The 18,531-nt window shown below is 35.1% G+C and overlaps 2 protein-coding genes across 2 annotated transcripts in view; one reads left to right on the forward strand and one right to left on the reverse strand.

Annotated features, from left to right (window-relative positions):
• The window catches only part of Cerkl (CERK like autophagy regulator), a 107,003-nt gene extending 103,385 nt beyond the window's left edge, over nucleotides 1-3,618 (forward strand). Inside the window, 2 exon segments of the mRNA XM_076865563.2 lie at nucleotides 2,612-2,787; nucleotides 3,537-3,618. Of these exon segments, the coding sequence (XP_076721678.2) occupies nucleotides 2,612-2,787; nucleotides 3,537-3,618 (258 nt within the window).
• Itga4 (integrin subunit alpha 4) overlaps nucleotides 2,962-18,531 on the reverse strand; it is an 83,430-nt gene continuing 67,860 nt past the window's right edge. Inside the window, 11 exon segments of the mRNA XM_076865564.2 lie at nucleotides 2,962-6,488; nucleotides 6,899-7,018; nucleotides 7,381-7,479; nucleotides 9,004-9,123; nucleotides 9,801-9,926; nucleotides 10,832-10,939; nucleotides 12,884-12,974; nucleotides 14,625-14,711; nucleotides 15,080-15,159; nucleotides 15,834-15,929; nucleotides 17,106-17,256. Of these exon segments, the coding sequence (XP_076721679.2) occupies nucleotides 6,390-6,488; nucleotides 6,899-7,018; nucleotides 7,381-7,479; nucleotides 9,004-9,123; nucleotides 9,801-9,926; nucleotides 10,832-10,939; nucleotides 12,884-12,974; nucleotides 14,625-14,711; nucleotides 15,080-15,159; nucleotides 15,834-15,929; nucleotides 17,106-17,256 (1,177 nt within the window). The 3' untranslated portion in view covers nucleotides 2,962-6,389.

Below are 18,531 nucleotides of genomic sequence, written 5' to 3' on the forward strand. Positions count from 1 at the left end.
TGAACTCCATTTACCAGGTTAAACAAGTGAATTTTACTATATAATCTGTTGTGGAACAGACTGAGAATCACTGTTGCTTTCCCCATCTTTATAAAATATAGAGTAAAATAACCTAAGTTCTTTCAACTCCATCCTATTGCTAACACCCTTATCAAAGTCCCCCCATTTCTCATTATTTTTTTTTATCATTTGGGGTAATTTAACACCCTTAAGTGTTAGTGCTTCCTCAGGATATACTTGCAGCCCTCTTGACATCTCATGATACCCTCTTCTGGGTGATTTCCTTGCCCCCTGCTATTTGAAGTGCTCATCTGTGCATCATGTCTCCCAAGGGTCCCGTCTTCTCTTCTGATCAGCAGAGCCACTATGCCTTCTGTGTGCTGCAATGATTATGGAACCCACAGCATCCTGAGTCCCCATGTCCATAGGTGACCTTATCACTTTCCTCTAGCCACTCCTTCCATCTTCCCTGTGCAGGTCAGTGGCACCACCTGCCACCCACCCTGAAGTTACTCTGGACTCCCCTTTCACTCCTTCCTCACAATCTCCAGTCAACTACCTCTATTGGATCTCATCTTGAGATTTTTCCTTCGTTCGAATTCAAACCTAATCCCTTCTTGCTCCTAATGGCCTCCTTGTTTTGTTTCTCTGGTCTGGTTTTCTGTATTTCCTTCGAGAGGGAGTTTTCTGAAACACATGTGATTTCTCTTCTGCTTCTCCTCGTCATCAGGCTGAGGTCTAATTTTCTCAGTATGGAATACATGGCCCTTTGTATTCTAGCCCCTGCCTGTGTGGCAACCTCCCTCCCATCCGCCACCAGATTCCCTGTGTCTTGGTCATTGTGTTAGTTTTCCAGGACTCACAACACGTAGAATAGGTGGTTTAAACAGCAACAAAATTTCTGTTTCCCAGTTCTGGAGGCTAGAGACTCAAGGTGTCAGCAGGTTCAGTTTCCTGTGAGGCTGTGCTTTCCTCACTGTGTCCTCCTGTGGTCTTTCCTGGGGGTATGTGCATCTCTCTGTGCTTTTATAAATATTATTTCCTCTCCCCAGAGCTCCTTTCCCTCTCCTCCAGGGCTAAGTCTTCTGTGTTCTCACTCACATGGGAAGCTTTTCTCACATGCACCGCCTCCTGGCCTCGTGTCTTGCTGAGCTCCATGACCTCACTGTCATAGCACTTCTCTGTATAATTTTGATGGCTTCTCTTCTCCCCTTCACCTCAAAACATACCTCACACATCATACCGTTGGCTTCCTGAAGTCCCATTTAACAATGTCTGTGGCTTCATCGTTAATAAATTTGAATGGATGACTGGTGCTTCATTCTGAGAGGTGTGATGATCTAAGATCATAGACTTACTGGTGGTGGATTCATTCTTGGCATTTCATAACTTACAGCTTGATCACTCCTGCCTGTCATCACGTGGTGTTCTTTAAGAACATCAGTCATGTAGGGTTAGGACAAACCCTAATGGCTTCATCTTTAATTGAGGACACTACTTCCAAGTAAGGTGACATACACAGTTACTGGGATTAGAACTTGATATTTGGGGGGGTGGGTGTAATTTAGCCAATAACAGACAGTTATAGATGACTCATTTAAATCACATAATCCTTAAAATAAGTGATTATGTAGAAATCTCTGCAAGTATGAGTTATGTGATTTCTGCCTGATGCGGAAGGTCTACTGTAGTTCTTACAGAGAACAAGCCCCTTGGAGCCTCCCACTCTACCTCCATCAGAATAGCTGATGCTTCCTTATTGTACAATATGAACCGCACAATCTGTTAGATCTTGCTTTTGACATATATAACAATGTTGCGGAAGATATTATTTTTTATTACCTTTTAAAACTCTGCTTCATTGAGGTTTTTATGTGGAATAAGGGGGGAAACTATGAAGATAATCGATTAGGGGTAAATTTCCTGCCATTTGTCTGAAAACTAAAATGAGTATTTTGTAGTTCTCTTAAAATTATTTGGCCCTTGTTTCAGAGAATACATATACTTTTTCCTTATAGCTTACTTAAGCAAAGAAGAAAAGTTGCAAGTTGAAGGTTACCTTGTAACATTCTCAAGTGATCAGTAATCAGTTTTCTTAAAACTGATGTCATTTTTAGAGTGGGAAGGAGGCAGGTTAACACCTGTGAAAATCAGATTGTGTTGGCTCTTTGAAGAAAATATATATACTTCACATTTTATTTCATAATTCTAAGTATGAAGTTTCATCATTGGAGTTTGATTCACCCCAGCTGAATTCACAAGTTAATAAGTCAATGGATTATACAACTCTTTTGTGTCAACAGGTATATATTACTGATCCAGTCTTTTATTGGAAGATATACAATATTATGTGCAATTTTTCATAGATAGGAACTATTTGTCATACAAGGTCTATACAATAGACCTAATAATCAAACCAGCTTCAGGAAAAAGACTCCTTCAACCAAAACAAAAAGCAAAACTGAGGATCCCTGGTGGTAGTTTCAAAGATGTAAAAATATTATCTTGCATCATTTTTACCTGTGAGAGGGGCCACAGTAGACCTTCTTGATTTGCAGTAGCAGTTAGAGATTAAGCCAATATCATGATTATTTGCATTTGTTTTATTTAGTTCAATTTTCCATTTGTTGAGACTTATACTGTTGGAGAAGTAAAAGTTCATCCAAGGAACACCACTAGTGGCTATGGCCCAGAGGAGGATAAACTGCATGAAGCTACTTTAGAAAGCAGTTTTCCTTGGAATGTAGATGGGGACTTAATGGAAGTTGCATCTGAGGTCCATGTCAAGTAAGCCTAACTATTTCACTGTTTTGTATGTCACCAGTAGACCCAACACTAGTACTGTAGGAAACATTATTTCAAAAAGTCAAGCAAGGAAGGAAAAAATGACACATACACAACTTTCAATAGAAAAGTATAACTTCATATTTATTCAGCAACTCTTACATAGTATAGTGCAATGGCAATTTTTTGGTTGAGGTTCTATGTTGGCATTCCAAATTATTCTGCATAAACTCTACAGTTAATGTGTCTATAAATTTTATAGATTTTTAAAAAAATGGTTCAAAATCTCAAGGCTTTGTGAAGTCATCTGAATGGTGTATACAGTCTTTAGTTTCAGCCATTTCTAATACCATTGCATCTTGTTCAGGAGTTTGCTTTTATCAAGTCTTTACAAAATATTCAACATATTTTACAGAACACTTTTACATATTGGTACATGAGGAGAGCAATTGATACAGATTTAGGAATATACAAGCTAATTCTTGGTTAAGTGTTACGTTTTAATGGGCAGACATGTGTAGGAGCACCTACTAGATGTATTGTTGCTAGAGGGACAACAGACTGTTCCACAGAGGTAATATGGAGCACATTAGTCTAGGTGGCTTTGAAATAGTTACCAGTGTTTTTTTGAGGCACTCTAAGTTTGCATCTTTGCCATTAGTAATTTTTAGGTGGTATTACTATGTACCATACTCATTATGTGTTTGAAATCAAAGGTTGATTAAATAATAAGTTATGTATATTCTTTACAGATTACATCCAAGACTTATCAGTCTTTATGGAGGAAGCCTGGAAGAAGTGAATGATTTCCAAGTAACATGTAATTGTTTATAAAAGAAATGTGCAAATTAGAATTTTAATATGAAGAAATTTGCTCATTCTTTAAACAGATATCTTAAGAAAATGTTTTAAAAGTAAAATTGCTATTTTTGATATTAAAAAGCTTCTAGGAGGTTTTTGAAAATCAAGATGAAAATATGAAATATCAAAAACAATTTAAATTCTGGTTTGTATAGGTGTTTATTGGAACTGAAACATTTCATACGTTTAACCTTTATGTTATCAATATTTAATCAAGATAATTCATTTGGACTCTTTTATTTTACAAGATTTGAATCCATCATGTACTTCCCTGATTTTATGAATGAGGCAACAAATTTAGAGAAGTTAAATTCCAAAATGACACATTTGGTTGTGTAACCAGAAACAGAACCATGTTTTTTGAAAATCTTTCTAATACTTAGCCTGTCTGCCAAAAAAGAATAATCCCATCTTTGAGAAAATGTTGTTCAGTGGTGGGGTTTATAAATTCATCATATAGGTAAACTTAAAGTTGATAACATTTTATTTAGAATTATGCAAAAGCCTAATTGGTAGCTGTGTTACTCTTGTACTTGAGATGCATGGGTCCAGAAATCATAGGTCTTGATTTCCAATGTAATTTCTTTAGAGACCATTCTTGAAAAGACAGTTCTAAATTGGTGCTTGACTTTTTTCATGAGGGAGTAATCCTAGATATATTCCTAAAAGGGTTATTTGGCTTTTTAAAAATTAGTTTAATTAATTATATGCGATAGCAGAATGCATTTCAATTCATTGTACACAAATGGAGCACAACTTTTCATTTCTCTGGTTGTATATGATGTAGAATTGCACCATATGTGCAGTCATACATGTGCCTAGGATAACGTTCATCTCATTCCACCATCATTCCTGCCCCCATGCCTCCTGCCCTCCCTCCCCTTTGCCCAAAGTTCCTCCATTCTTCCACACCCCTTCTGCCCATTAAGAATCAGCATCCACTTATCAGAAAGAACATTTGGCCTTTGGTGTTTTGGGATTGGTTTACTTCACTGAACTTGGTATTCTCCAACTCCATCCATTTACCTTCAAATGCCATGATTTTATTCTCTTTTAATGCTGAGTAATATTCCATTATGTATATGTATCACAGTTTCTTTATCCATTCGTCTGTTGAAGGACATCTAGGTTGGTTCATAGTTGAGCTGCTACAAACATTGATGTAGCTGTGTCACTACGGTATGCTAATTTTAAGTCCTTTGGGTATAGACTGAGGAATGGGATAGCTGGGTAGAATATTACTTGGCTTTTTATAATAATGATAAAAGCATAAAAATGTCTTTTTGACAAAAAGCGCTCTTAAAATATAGACATTTTAGTTTTGCTTGTACACAGTTAAGGAGGCTTTGTGTTCAACTTTGCTCAAATAAATGCCTTGGCAAATCATTTCTCATTCTCCAGCCACCAGTCTCAGGCTTGTGAATAAGTAACTTCCATGAATCAGAAAATCTGAGGAATGGGACAGCTGGCAGCAGAGCCCTTATGCAAAGCAGTATTTCCCACAGTAAAGACTGTTTTCTTATTTATCTACTTGATTGCGTCCTAGAACAGATGTTCAAAAGTTGGCCACAGGTTTCTTATACACATAAAGAGATCCAGATGAAATTATATTCCAAAGTCACCAGCATCTAGATCACAGGCATGAAAATAAATATTTAAAATTCAGAAAGCTATTTCATTTTAAAATAGATCTGAATATCAACAAACTTTAAACATTATTAATGTTCACTGTATGGAAATATTCAGTGAACTATGAATTTTGTTTCTCCATTTCTCTGGAGAAGTGAATGCTGTTGTAGACCTGATAAGAACATATTCAAAAATAGTAATGAAATATTACAACCAGGCAAATGTTTGCTTAATTTGGGACAATGACTATTTAATACAGTACCAAACAGATGAAATGTTAGCCCCCTAATCATTGCTGGAACAGCTTTTATAAATCACTATGGAGGCACAGTTTTCATATTTCTTATATCAGTGTATAGCAGCTAAAGTGCAACATTTACAATCTGTTTCAGAATATAAATTAGAATACTTGAATAGTTTTATAAACAAAAAAGTTTGAAGATTTAAAAAAATTTACTCCTGGGTACTCTTGACAAGTGTATTATAGGAGGCTAGTGGATTTATACTTATAGCAAAGTTTATATTCTTTAAAAAATGTATATATACAGGGGGAAAAATCCGTAGCTGTATAATTCTCCACAAGTCAGTCCATTAAGCTGAAACCAGTGTATCAGCTTAATGTGTTACAAAATGTATACAAGATGTGTTATAAATGCAGATCTTTAAAAATAAAACATGCTTTGAAGTAATGGTCTTCCTCTTTCATTCATTAAAAGATTCAGGGACACTGCTTTAAAATTCTAAATTATTTTTAAAAATATGCTTCATATAAGTCTCAAAGATGTATTTGAAATGAACCAATGCCCATTCAGTGGATTTCCTTGGCCAAAGTGAGCACATACAAAGTTCGAGATGATTTAATTCAGATGTACTTAATATATCTGCAAGGGTTTAGTTTTTTGTTTTTGTTTTTTTTTTAATAATTCAAAGGCTGTAGTGTTTTTCTACTCATTATATCTAAAGTTGACCTTTCAGCTATAAGTATTGCCTTTGCAGTTATTCTCTTTCAGTGATCACTGCTTGAATTATTCCCTCCAATTAAGACAGAATTCAGGTCCAAAGCAAAGGAGCATATGGAAGAATCTGAGAAAAATTCATCTTCTTGTAATCTGTTTTTAATCACCATCATTGCTTTTACTGTTGACATAACTCCAACTATCTCTTCTGTTTTCTTCTTGTAGGATAGATTTGTATTGTCTTTTAAAGAAGCCAGCCTGAAAAAATTAAATAATTGTGAATAGTTATGAACATGCTATACTCAGTCAATACCAGTACTCTTAAACTGTGTCCCAGGTCACTCCACATGAGAGCTTTTACCAGATAAAATCAGTAAAAATTCGTTGAAAATTTTGGTTTACGGAAGCATTTTTGCTGTTAGTACAGGACTCCTCAGACCCTCCCCCAGTTGATATTCAACATAATATACAATGTTTTACAAGTCTTTATTTAAAAAAAAAAGTTCAGAACTAGTATACTAGTTCTGTATCCAAACTATAATATTAGTTCTGAACATTTTTTTTAAATAAAGAATATATACACTGAATAGTTAAAAAAAAAAAAAAAAAAAAAAAAAAAACCCTTGGGAGATACTGGCTTTGAAAAAATAGCATTTTTAAAGACCTACCTTCCACATAACATATGAAATCAATAAAAGTACAATAAGTCCAAGTAGCAAACTAGTTGAAATAATTACTATTGTGAAATGACGTTTGGGTATTTGATGATGTACTCCTTCTAGTAGAACCTATGTGAATTAAGCAAAATAAAGAAACACCAGTTAGGAACTTTGAAACGCCTTCCAACCACCTACAATAATTAAAACTAGCCACCCCATTCTCTTTCCGGTTCCACACAACCCTAGATACACTAGCGGGAACAGTGAATGAAATGGGCTTTGTGACTCTTCCTCCAGTTCATCCTGTTCTAACTGCTACTGGATTCATTCCCTAAAGAGCTCTCAATCATTTCCTCCTGGCAGCAGTGTAAAATGCCACCTCTCAATGAAAAGTTCCAGGTCCTCTATGACACACTGATTTCCTGACTCAGGTATGCAAAAGGAATTATGAACACCCTGACTTCAGTGGACCAATTAAAAGAGTAACTTACATGTGCAATATTCTCATCCTTGTTTAGCTCAATAACTCTTGGATGTGGTTCTGTAAAGGCTGTTGCTCTTATTTCAAATTTGAGTGCTGACGTTGCATCCTGTTTAAAAAAAAAAAGTAGTCATCAGCACCTGTTTTATTTCATCAAGACATTAATTTCTCATGGTCTTTACTATCTAGATATTTCCACAGTTTGTCTTCCCAAATTTAACTGTAATTAATTGCAGTGCTTCCCTTTAATTCTAAAGTTGTAATCATACGGCATCATTTCATTAAAATACTTTTGGTAAGTATGGCTGTGCTACAGATAACTTGATTGAGATAGTATTTGTTAGACTGTCAGCAGTTCGTTATTAATGTAATTTTTCAGAGATTAAATTTTTAGCCACAAACAAGATTTTTTTCACCTGATAAACATTTCCTCAAACTAACATTTTTTTGGAAATTTTTTTTCTGAATGAAATATATTTGGACTACTGCTATAAAATTATATTAATCTTAATTTATATTAATTTCATTATAATTTTAATCTGTGGAGGAACTTTAGTATCTAAAGCAGGTACTATATAACCCAGATTTCATAGATTGGGGAATCTCTGGATGAACCTTCAAGATTCAGAGGTATTTTCATGTGTGCTAAGAATATTAAAGAGGTCCATGACCCTCAAAAGCTACAAACTGCTGTGTAAAAGTTAATTTACACTTTCAAACTGGAAATAAAATCATCTAGAATTTTTAATAAGGGAGGATTTTGTCCTTAGGGGATAGCCAGCAATGTCTGGAGACATCTTTGACCATCAGAACATGGGTAGTGATACTATGCGCATCTGTTACTGTATTGCAGCTGAGGATAACCACAGGATAACCCCCCTATGGTTCAAAATGCCAATAGTGCCTACTATTGAGAAACCTAGACATGGTTAAAAGACTTGCTGATGGTCCTATGACTTTTTAGCAAAATTGAAACTAAAATGGACAGTTTTTTGATGTCTCTTCTTCTTGACCACTATGTGGTAATTTCAGAAATTCCAGTTAACACATAAGAGCTGTTATTACCTTTGGCTTACTATGTGCAATACTGTAAGTATGAACAAAAATCATCTCATTTAGCCTGGGGATGTAGCTCAATAATAAAGCAACCCAAAAATCTTTAAAGGAAGATTTCTAAAAATTTTAAAAAATATATTTAAAAAATCTCTAATCTGAGATTAGAGATATTGAAAAGATGAGGAAACTGAAAAAACTAGTTTTACCTCTAAGTATTCTTCATGAAAATACACACTTCAACAGGAAGCAGTTCAAGATGTCTGTATTTCAACTTTACAAAATTCATTGTTTTTGTTGTGGAAATTTTGATGCTTGATTCTATGAAAATCTTTATTCTATGAGATTTTTAAGCATAATTTAAGGTTATATGAAATATTAAGATAGTCAATAAAAGTTCATAGGCAGGTCTATACATTTTCTAAACTAAACCTTCTAATCATTCCATGGTTTTAGAGAGCTTGAATGGCAAATAAAAATTGAGATATTCCAAAATATTTATGCCTTAATTCATTGACAGCCTTCATATGATCCTGCTTCTATAAGATGATTGGATTTGTAAATTCAACATGGAACTTACCATTTCCAAAATGGATGGCCGGCCTTCCAACTGGATGTGAACACTGGCTTCTTTTCCACTTTCCATTTTTCCAAAATGGCATAAGAAATTTAAACAGTGTGGATCAGCTTTCATGCAGTACTTGAAAAGAATAAAATTTTCAACATTTAAAAGACTGTGTAAATATTTTATATAAAATTAAATATCCCTTTAGTGGCATTTAGAAAACTATCTTTCTGTAAACACGGAATTAAACATCTGCTTTCTCTGGGGCACTAAAAAACTTACCTTGCTTTAAATAAAACAAAAATGTTTGTTTTGTAAATTACAACAGAAATACAGTGTTAACGTCGGTGCATGTGTTCTCATCTTTGTTAGTAACATTCTTCTGAAAAAGAATGGAAAAAATGATGCCTAACCAGAGTCTTGCTAAGTTACATGTTCTATGTTTGTTGTAAAACCTGGATCATTTGAAGGTGATGATTTCTTCCCAGTTTCTTTTCATTAACTAAGATGAAAAGAATGAAAATCTTGTGCCACAAGACTTCTGGGTGATTTGGCGTCCTGAGTAGATTAGAATAATATCTGCCTGGCAGATAATGAGACTGTATGGTTTATATTTATCAATGAATCTGTCTCCCCCTTCTAAATCATGTTTACCTCACCCCTCCAAATTGTGCCTGTACCTTATATGCAAGATTATTACTTAAAGTTGGACCCTCTTCTCCCACCTGAATGACAGCTCACAGCCATTGAATGGTTTTAAGTGTTTCACTTATGTTGGGGAGCAAAAACTACACCCTGAAGAACAAACTTACCAATAGCCTCTTTTCAGTCTTCAACAAGAATTTGAATATGCCCCTCAAGGTCTCCAGTGTACCCTTTTGCAGCTCTGATGCACACTGTCTTTCATAATTTTTAAAATGGCATTGTCCAATAGTTGTCTACAAACATAGAAAGCAAGGAAATTATCTTTCACTTTGGAAGGAATAAAATGTGGTTATTAGTTCAAATTGCTTTTCTTTCTAAAATATATTAAGTACATCTGAAATTGTAAAAACAGTTTTGATAGAATTATTTGGGAGAGAGGATCTGTGACAAAAGCACATACAAAAACTCAGAAGATTTATGGAAGGTTGGATAGGTCCTAAGTTGATCAAAATGGCCTTAACCTATAGAAATGTGTGGGGAAAAAAAAAAGACCTTTAAAAATTATACATGAAACAATAGCATGAACTATCTAAATCTGGATTTTTTCTTTTTCTTTTTTCTTTTTTTTTTTTGGTACTGGGTATTTAACCCAATGGTGTTTAAACACTGAGTCACATCCCCAGCCCTTTTTATTTTTTAATACAGGGTATCACTAAATTGCTTATGGCTTCACTAGGTTGCTAAGGCTGGCCTTGAACTTGTGATCCTCCTTCCTGTCTTCCAAGTTGCTGGGATTACAGGTGTATGCTTCAAAAGTAGTGATGTAAATATTGCTTCTTACAGAAGGCTCTGTTTCTGATTTTCCAACAGCTGGCTTCAAGCTTTATAGAAAATTCTACTAACTAAATTTCTTCCACAAGTCCATATCACAAAGAATGCATCCTCAAATAGTTACTCAATAAAGATGGGGGAAAGGTTATATTAATATGTGGGTCAAACCCAAAGATTTTGATGCTATTCTATAGTTCTAAAGCAGTATATAATGTTCAAAGTATACTCAATGCATGGTGAATGTATAGATGTGCCCATAAGAGAACAGAAATCTTCATCTTAGCAAAATGACTTAGAATAAAGGTGTGGTTTGCATTTTTTAAATATTTAAGACACCTCAAAAAGGTCAGATGGAATACATTTTTACCTGGACATCCAAAATGTTGAACAGTTTATCAGTTTGAGGAGTAAAAGAATTTGGTACCATTATTTCCACACTCACATTTGGAGCCATGCTAATGCCAGTGTTGATAACCTGATAAGGAAAAAAATTTCAAGCAATTTAAAAATATTTTTCATGAATGAAGAACAGAAATCAATGAGCTTTGAGGTGACCATGCAAGATTTACAGTTGTGGAGGTTTGTAGTTGGTAGCCACATAGCAAAGAGACAGAATATTCATATTGAGAATTTTAAAAGTTTTTAGTGATTTCAAACTCTCTTCACTATTCCTAGCATCCTCCCCTCCCCAAAAAGTTCAGGCTGATGGTTTATTGTAGAAAGTCTTAAGAGATATTCTTATCAATATATTTCCATTCCACGTTATATATTTTCAAAACATGACCACCTGGTTCTCATGACTATCCTGTGAAGTGGGCCAATATTCTACTATTCGCCAGCTAAGGAAAAAGCTAAGGGATATATATGATGTTCCCAAGATGAAAGCTAAAGAGTGGAAAGTGTTGATATCTCAGTATTCTATCTCTAAATCCTATAATGTTTTCACAAAAATAACTATCATAAGAGGATGATATCGGCAGTAAGGAATAAAACGTACTTTTATTCAGGATATTATAATGCTAATGCATTCAGAAAATTGGAAATGGATATACTACTGAATTTTCAAGAAAATACAATATTTTGAATACTTCTCAAAAAAATAAAAAGGGGACGATGTATCATTATTGATAAATTTGGGGATTACAGATCCCTGAAGGAAGACATTGGGCCAAAATATTGCCTAGTGAGAGCTTAATTATAAAACCTGTAAGTCAGAAACAAGATTTGCAGCAATACCTGCATGAGAAAAGATGAGTCACAGACCTGAATGTATATGACAATATGAAGAGAATGTCCCTAGATTTGGGACAGGTGGTAATTGCTAAGCCACTGAGCTGCTGCAGGAAGAAACATCAGCAATGGGTACCAAGCAGCACCCAGGACTATAGACCAGGTCTTCCTGATACCGGTAAATGAAAGCAAATTGTAATTAGGCTACTAACCTTCAGACCTCTAAGAACATCTATATACTTGAACAGACTCACCACAACTTCAAACTGCATTTCTCCAGTCTGATTTACTCCATTATAAATTAGAAAATATTTATTAAACATCAAAATTGTCATTCTAGAATCCAGCTTGGTTCCTGTTTTATGAAAGTGCAAGCCCCCCTAACTTCTGACAAGCATTTCTTAGGACTTTGAAGAACAGTTCTGACATTATTACATATCAGTGTAACAAAAACTTGAATAGACACAGAATTGATAGGATTTCATTCTTTCTACAGATCTGCACAGTAATCTGCATTTTGGTTAAGAACCACAAGTGATTCTCAAACATTCTGAAAAACATTTTATAAAATATACCTAATACAAAACTCACATCCTTAGGTTGTTATATAACTACGAATGTCTGGATAGTGCTTTTGATTCAAAAAATATTTTTGTAGACATATTTTCTCATCAACATCTGTGATGCAACCAAAACTTGTTTGACAGTAGAAATTTTATTTAAAAAGATTTATATTAGTATATTAATACTTATAGATCAAGATAATATTTACTTTTAAAAAATATTATTCAATAATTAATAAAGTGCTTATCACAGGTCATAAACCTGTGGCCCAAAAGGCTGACCAAGTTGATCCTAAATGGAAAGGGGCGGCATTATATGGCTTTAACTGGTAATGTCAGGGCTATTATAAAGCTTGAATCAAGAAGAGATTTCACTGATTTCCTCCTAACGTTGCCTGTTCCACGTGTTACTTCTTTTCCTGCATGTCCTCCCATGTGTCCTGGAAGGAGATGAGGACTTGAGTACCAGGGATAAGAGAAAAGGGAGAAGAGCATCGGTAGCCTAGAATTAGCCCCGTAGTGAGCTACGGTGGAGGCTATGGTGGGGATGGGACATTCCCTGGAGCAACTCATCAGTAACATCCTTCACAGTTGCTACAAATATCCACACCATTAACTTTGCTTACGTGGAAAGTGAAGTTCATTTTCTCTGTCATACATGCTTCAGGCTCATTTTCCTCACTTGATCCATACACAAATGAAGTTGGGTTCACAAACCTGATAGAAATAAAATCAAAGCTAATTAACCGTCTTCTTTGAAGAGCCATTGTAAATAACATTTATAGGTGTGTTATAGCACAATTAACATGCTGTAAAAGTATACTGTGGAATAATTCTGGTTTCTTGGCGATAATTTTATTTAAAAATTAATGAAATTGAAGGCCATGTGCTCTGACCTGGGTGACAATGTTCGTTCTCACCAATACCCTCCTTTTGTCTTCCCCAGCCCTGCCTGGTTCATTCTTCTGACTATTCTTTCTCTTCAGCCCTTAATGATTCATGCTATTTTGGTAACTATAGGATAGATCTTTAGCTTTCTTCTGGGGCTCTTAATATATAACCCTAACCTATTTTTGAGTTCTTTTTTTTTTCATCCCCAATTCTTGCTGGCTACTTGTAACCTCAAGTCGGGGAAACAAGAAAAACACTGGTAGGTTCGGTAAGTTTTTGTTCAGAATATAAGTTGCCCCCTATCTAAACCTGTGATTAGACATGCACATAGTTAGCTAAGGACATTGACAAAGGCTCTTCATATTCCATGAGTCTATTTGGCATTGCAAGTTAGATAATACCAAATTAGGGACCCATTAAACAGGAAAGAATGAGAAATAATCAAATGACATAGTCTTACGAAGTTCAATAGTTGTAGAATATTCCTTGCTCCAAATAATGAGACATAAATAATAGAAAAATAGGAATGTACTCAATATAAGAAAATTGAAGTGGAGCAGTGAGATGAACATTCAAAACCAAAAGCCATGTAGTCATCTTTTTTAGCTTATCCACTGACTCTCGAGGTTCTGCTCTCCTGTGATAGCCTTCTTTCTCCTGTTCAGTCTCACAAGCTTAGTACTCAATTCCACTGGACACTGTCATGTTATGCTTATGTCAATGGATGTCATCTTTATGGATAGTTAAAGTGATTGGGAAATTATTTATATTTAACATAAAAAGTAAAGCTCTGTATTTATTTTGCCCTATATCTCATCTCTTCTAGTGCTTTAAATATGTGGCAGTCTAAATAATGTCCAGGGAAACAATTAGAGAGTGTCTTAATCCCCTTTCTTTCCACACACACATTCCTAAATCAGGGCAGCCACAACTCTGTAATTAGTAAAACTCACGAGGAAGCAATGAATGATGGCATGAAGGCTGCCTACAGAATTCCAGTCTCACAGGTGTGAAGGGTGGGCTAGGGACACCTGGCAGCTAGCTTTCTCACATCTCAGTCCATTTGCTACACAGGTAGACAAGGGTGTGGACATTGGTGATTTGGTCAAGTTCACACTTCTTTAAACTTCACGCTTGCCATGGCCACCGGGGATGTTTGTGCAAACTGCACACCATGTGTCTCTGGATGTCCCTAGATTGCAAAGCGTAAAACTGAAAGGCTGACTGTGCCCTGCTAGAAGCTGATGGGGGCTCTTTCAGTAAGCAATCTCCACCAGCTGGGCTGGGGTTTGATATAGTATCAGTGATGATTATAGATTAAAATAATGAACAGTGAAGCCAGGAACTGTAACACTGAGATAACTGCTGAGGACACAGTACCCTTTTAATTTCCTAAATATGATTCTGTCATTCATGTAAGCAGCAATGGAACTGAAATTCCCTCTAAACTTTCCACGGGCCTCTGTACTGACTTACCCATGAGTAGTTAGCATAACCTCATATCTCAGAGGTATTGCTAAAGTCACTTTGTTATCCTCTAGCCTGTCCATGTCTTCATTTTCACTACAAAAAAACAGAAAAACACCTTGTTAAATTCATCAAGCACAAAAATCATCTTCAGAGAGAACTCATTACATATTATATACACCTAATAAACTTAGAGGTTTAACTAGTTTAGGGGATAAAAGAAAATGTGGTAGTAAAAAAAGAAATGTAGGATGGAGTTAATAGAACTTTTTCTCATTATTTAAGCTGCTACCATTTGCTTCTAATCCTAGAGGGATTTTTGTATGCTTTTTAAAAACAAAGCATGTAAGAAAAGTTTGTTCTACAATTAATTGAACACAGATCTATGGTTCTCCTAAAATTTCTCTCAAAATACAGGAATTCATTTTCTCTACTAAATTTTATTTTTTAATAATCAAATATACCAGGAGGCATGCACTGTGATGCTGAGGTCCTCTTCTGCTCTGTTGAGTGAGCTCACATCCAGGAGAAAGCTAATATCTATCTGCAAAACATACACAGAAAAGGGCCATTTTAAAATAATCTAAAATACATCTTTTTGTCATCTGAATTTATTTTTCTTAGTAGTTTATTTTTTATGGAACACAGAATTGAAACTATTCTAGAGGCATAAACTACCCTCACTTGGAAGTAAGATATAGGGAAACTGTTTTATGGCAATTTTCAAGTGCAAGCATTTCCATAAGTGACATTCAGAAACAAAGCCAACTCTGAATGTAAAGACAGGCAGGTCCAGACGGACAAAATTAGAAATGCTTTAACAACTTGAGTGAGGACTCTTGCCAAGAAACACCTTTTCATACAGCAGAGGTAACACGCCTGGCAGACAGGGCCACCTGGGGTGGGTGGGGGGAGTGTTGGGGAAGGGGGAACGGGGGTGGGGAACAGAATTCTGATTGACATATTCACTTGCCCATCTCGACATAAACATGTGCCCCTCCCCTTTCTAAACAGTGCACATTGCCAAGAATATAAACACAAAGCTCAAAGATCTTAGGCCTGGTCGGTTTTGCTTTCTTTGCATCATTTAGCTACCTACTCTACATAAAAAAAAAAAAAAAAAAAAGAAAGAAAAACATACATACACACATATGCAGCATAATAGAAAAATACAAATTTATGTTACTAAACAGAAACCATTTAATGTTACATGCTTACCCGTGAGAGATGATCTACATATATGTAACCAACATTGCAATCAAGTTTCACTATGCCAGAATTATCTGTTACTTCACAGTTTATTTGCTTTTCTTCCTAAAATGGAAAAAAAAAAAAAAAAAAAAGACTGGTTTGGGTAGGCAGGGAATAAGAAATTTATAACATATGTTTAGGGATGGTTTTTGAAAAGCAAGTCATCCTGGGAGTATTTACTTTCCTAGGAAGCAATTTTCTGTTTACTTTGGGGATAAATAGAAATACAAATAAATGGTGTTTGTGTGTGTGTGTGTGTGTGTGTGTGTGTCCTAATATTCATATAAATTATCCATAAAAATCTTCTAGACATGTAGTTTTCATTCACTTTAGTATATTTCCCATTTAATCTGCAGTCTAATTCCTCGAACAATCAGAATGAAAGGGATCCATAAGATCCCTGTTTGTGTCTGATATTTGAAAATGTAGAAGGTACTTAAGCACAATAACTGTAATCACAATTGGTATGTTTTAAAAACATATTCCCTGAATACCTGAAGTTTTTCAACTCTTTCTTTTGAAATAAGTTCCCAATGCTCTAGAGAAAGGGGTTAATAGATATTTGTGAGAGGTCAAAGGCCTGGCTCAAAAGCCCTTGGTGTGAAGAGGTGGTCCCTGGATATGATGTGGGTAAATTTGCTAAAGGTTAGAGAAATTGGGAGAAAGTAATTGAGCCTTTTCTCTGAAACCCAACCTTATCACTATCTCACTGATGAGTTTAAGTGCCTGTGACTGAGGCACAATGGTAAGGAAAGGTCTCCCACTACTCTAAATTCTTGTGGGAAAAGTAAAACTTGTCTAAAACCTGGCTTGACAGCAGGATTTCAGAATCTGTGGAGGACTGCTGTCTTTGACATATTAAAAGTCCTGTGGGAAGCAGACAGAGAACAGGCACTTAAAATGCAGCACAGTAACTCTGGGTGCCTGGCATAGAGGACCAATATTGCTCATGCAAGGACCCCAGACAAGAAGAACACTGTCACAGCGCCTCACTGGCCTTCTCCCATAGCACCTGGGAGCGGGAAGCTGATGCTTTTGGACTTATATATCCTAGAACTTTCCTTTCTGGTCAAGGGCATGGAGGGGGTCTTGATATAATTGAGAGTCTAAGTGATAAGTCTAAATATTAAAAGTTATGGTGTAATACCACTTACATTTTTTAAAAAATTAAATAAAATACATGTGCATTGTACTCTTGTGATTTTCAGTACTTATCAGTTCTAAAATCTTAGTACTTACCAGTTCTAAAATCTTAATGAAATAAAAACCTGTGGGTAGCTTGACATGCAGAGTGGTCTCAAATGCGTCGTCTCCAGCATTAAACAACGACACGTTCAACATTAACGTTTTCATACCCCCAACAGCAAGGTAGGTTTTATTTTCATATGGCCTAAAAATTAAGTAATATTATTTAGCTCTTATTTATAAAATAAAGATTCTATCTTTATGTCTATAGAATTTATGCTGAACACACAATATTAATTTAGAAATAATACCAACCATGGGAATGAATCCATAAGTAGTTTTAAATCCATATTAAAAGGAATTCCATTCATCAAGTTTCAGAAAATATAAGTTGGTTATTAATAAAGAAAAGTTTGCTTTTTAATTACAATGGAACAGTGTTTATAGTTTATTTTTCTGCCTAACTTCTTCAATAATTTAAATATATTCCTCATTATTTTGAAAAGTTTTCTAAAAGCAACACAATTTTTACTTTTCTTTCAATCTTTGGATAGACATTGAACTAGCTGTTAAACCAAAAGCTTAAGAAAAAGAGAGAAATGGTAGAAAAGAAGAGTGAAAAAACAGAGGGCATGTTTGGATAGAAGGAAGGAAGGCATGGTAAGAAAAGCTGTCCCCAGGGTATGTCACTAAAATCTATTAGACTAGAATTAATTTCTGAGGCGGATGGTCGAGCACCTCTACAAGAACCAGGCCAAATTAGAAATAAAATCACAGAAACACTCCACCATCCTGAGAATTATGAAGAGAAGACTGCTTTAAATCCAGACAGTTAAGTTCAAATTCTGGCACTACTCCTATTCTTTGGACTAGGGTGTCCTTCAGCATTTCTAAGCATTGGCCACTCCGTCAGTAAAATTTACTATTCAGGTCTTGTACCATCCATGAAATCCTCAGAATGTCTTAAATATGAGGAAATTTAGGCTTACGGAATTTATTCAAAGACCACAGTTCTAAAATCTCAAAGCAACTGCAGGTTTTTACACAGCCCATTTTCTTTTCCAGCAAGACAGAATAGCTTAATGCAAAAGAAAACTTTCAGTTACAACATGTTATGGTTTTCCCAAAGACGGCAAATTCTTAATTATCCAGTAATTTAAAAATTAGAAAAATTAGTTCAAAATAGAGAAGGATCTGACCCAAAGTAAATAATCAGGTGAAGACATTCCTAACAATAAACCAGGTAAATAGTCATCTAGCATTTTAGAAATTTGAAGTTTCTTCAATGATGTTAACATTGTGCTGTTCTAGTCAATGTTTATATAAAAGCTTAGAATTTGAATAAATTACAGAACAGCACTTATTAGTTGTTTTGAGAAATGATTAAAGACAAAGAATACATAAGGATAAGAACATGTTTCAAAATTTCTTTTATTTATTGTTTAAAGATGCATGAATCACTGACTATAATTGAAAGTTC

Source organism: Callospermophilus lateralis, chromosome 9, assembly GCF_048772815.1.
Source record: "Callospermophilus lateralis isolate mCalLat2 chromosome 9, mCalLat2.hap1, whole genome shotgun sequence".
Lineage (NCBI taxonomy): Eukaryota > Metazoa > Chordata > Mammalia > Rodentia > Sciuridae > Callospermophilus > Callospermophilus lateralis.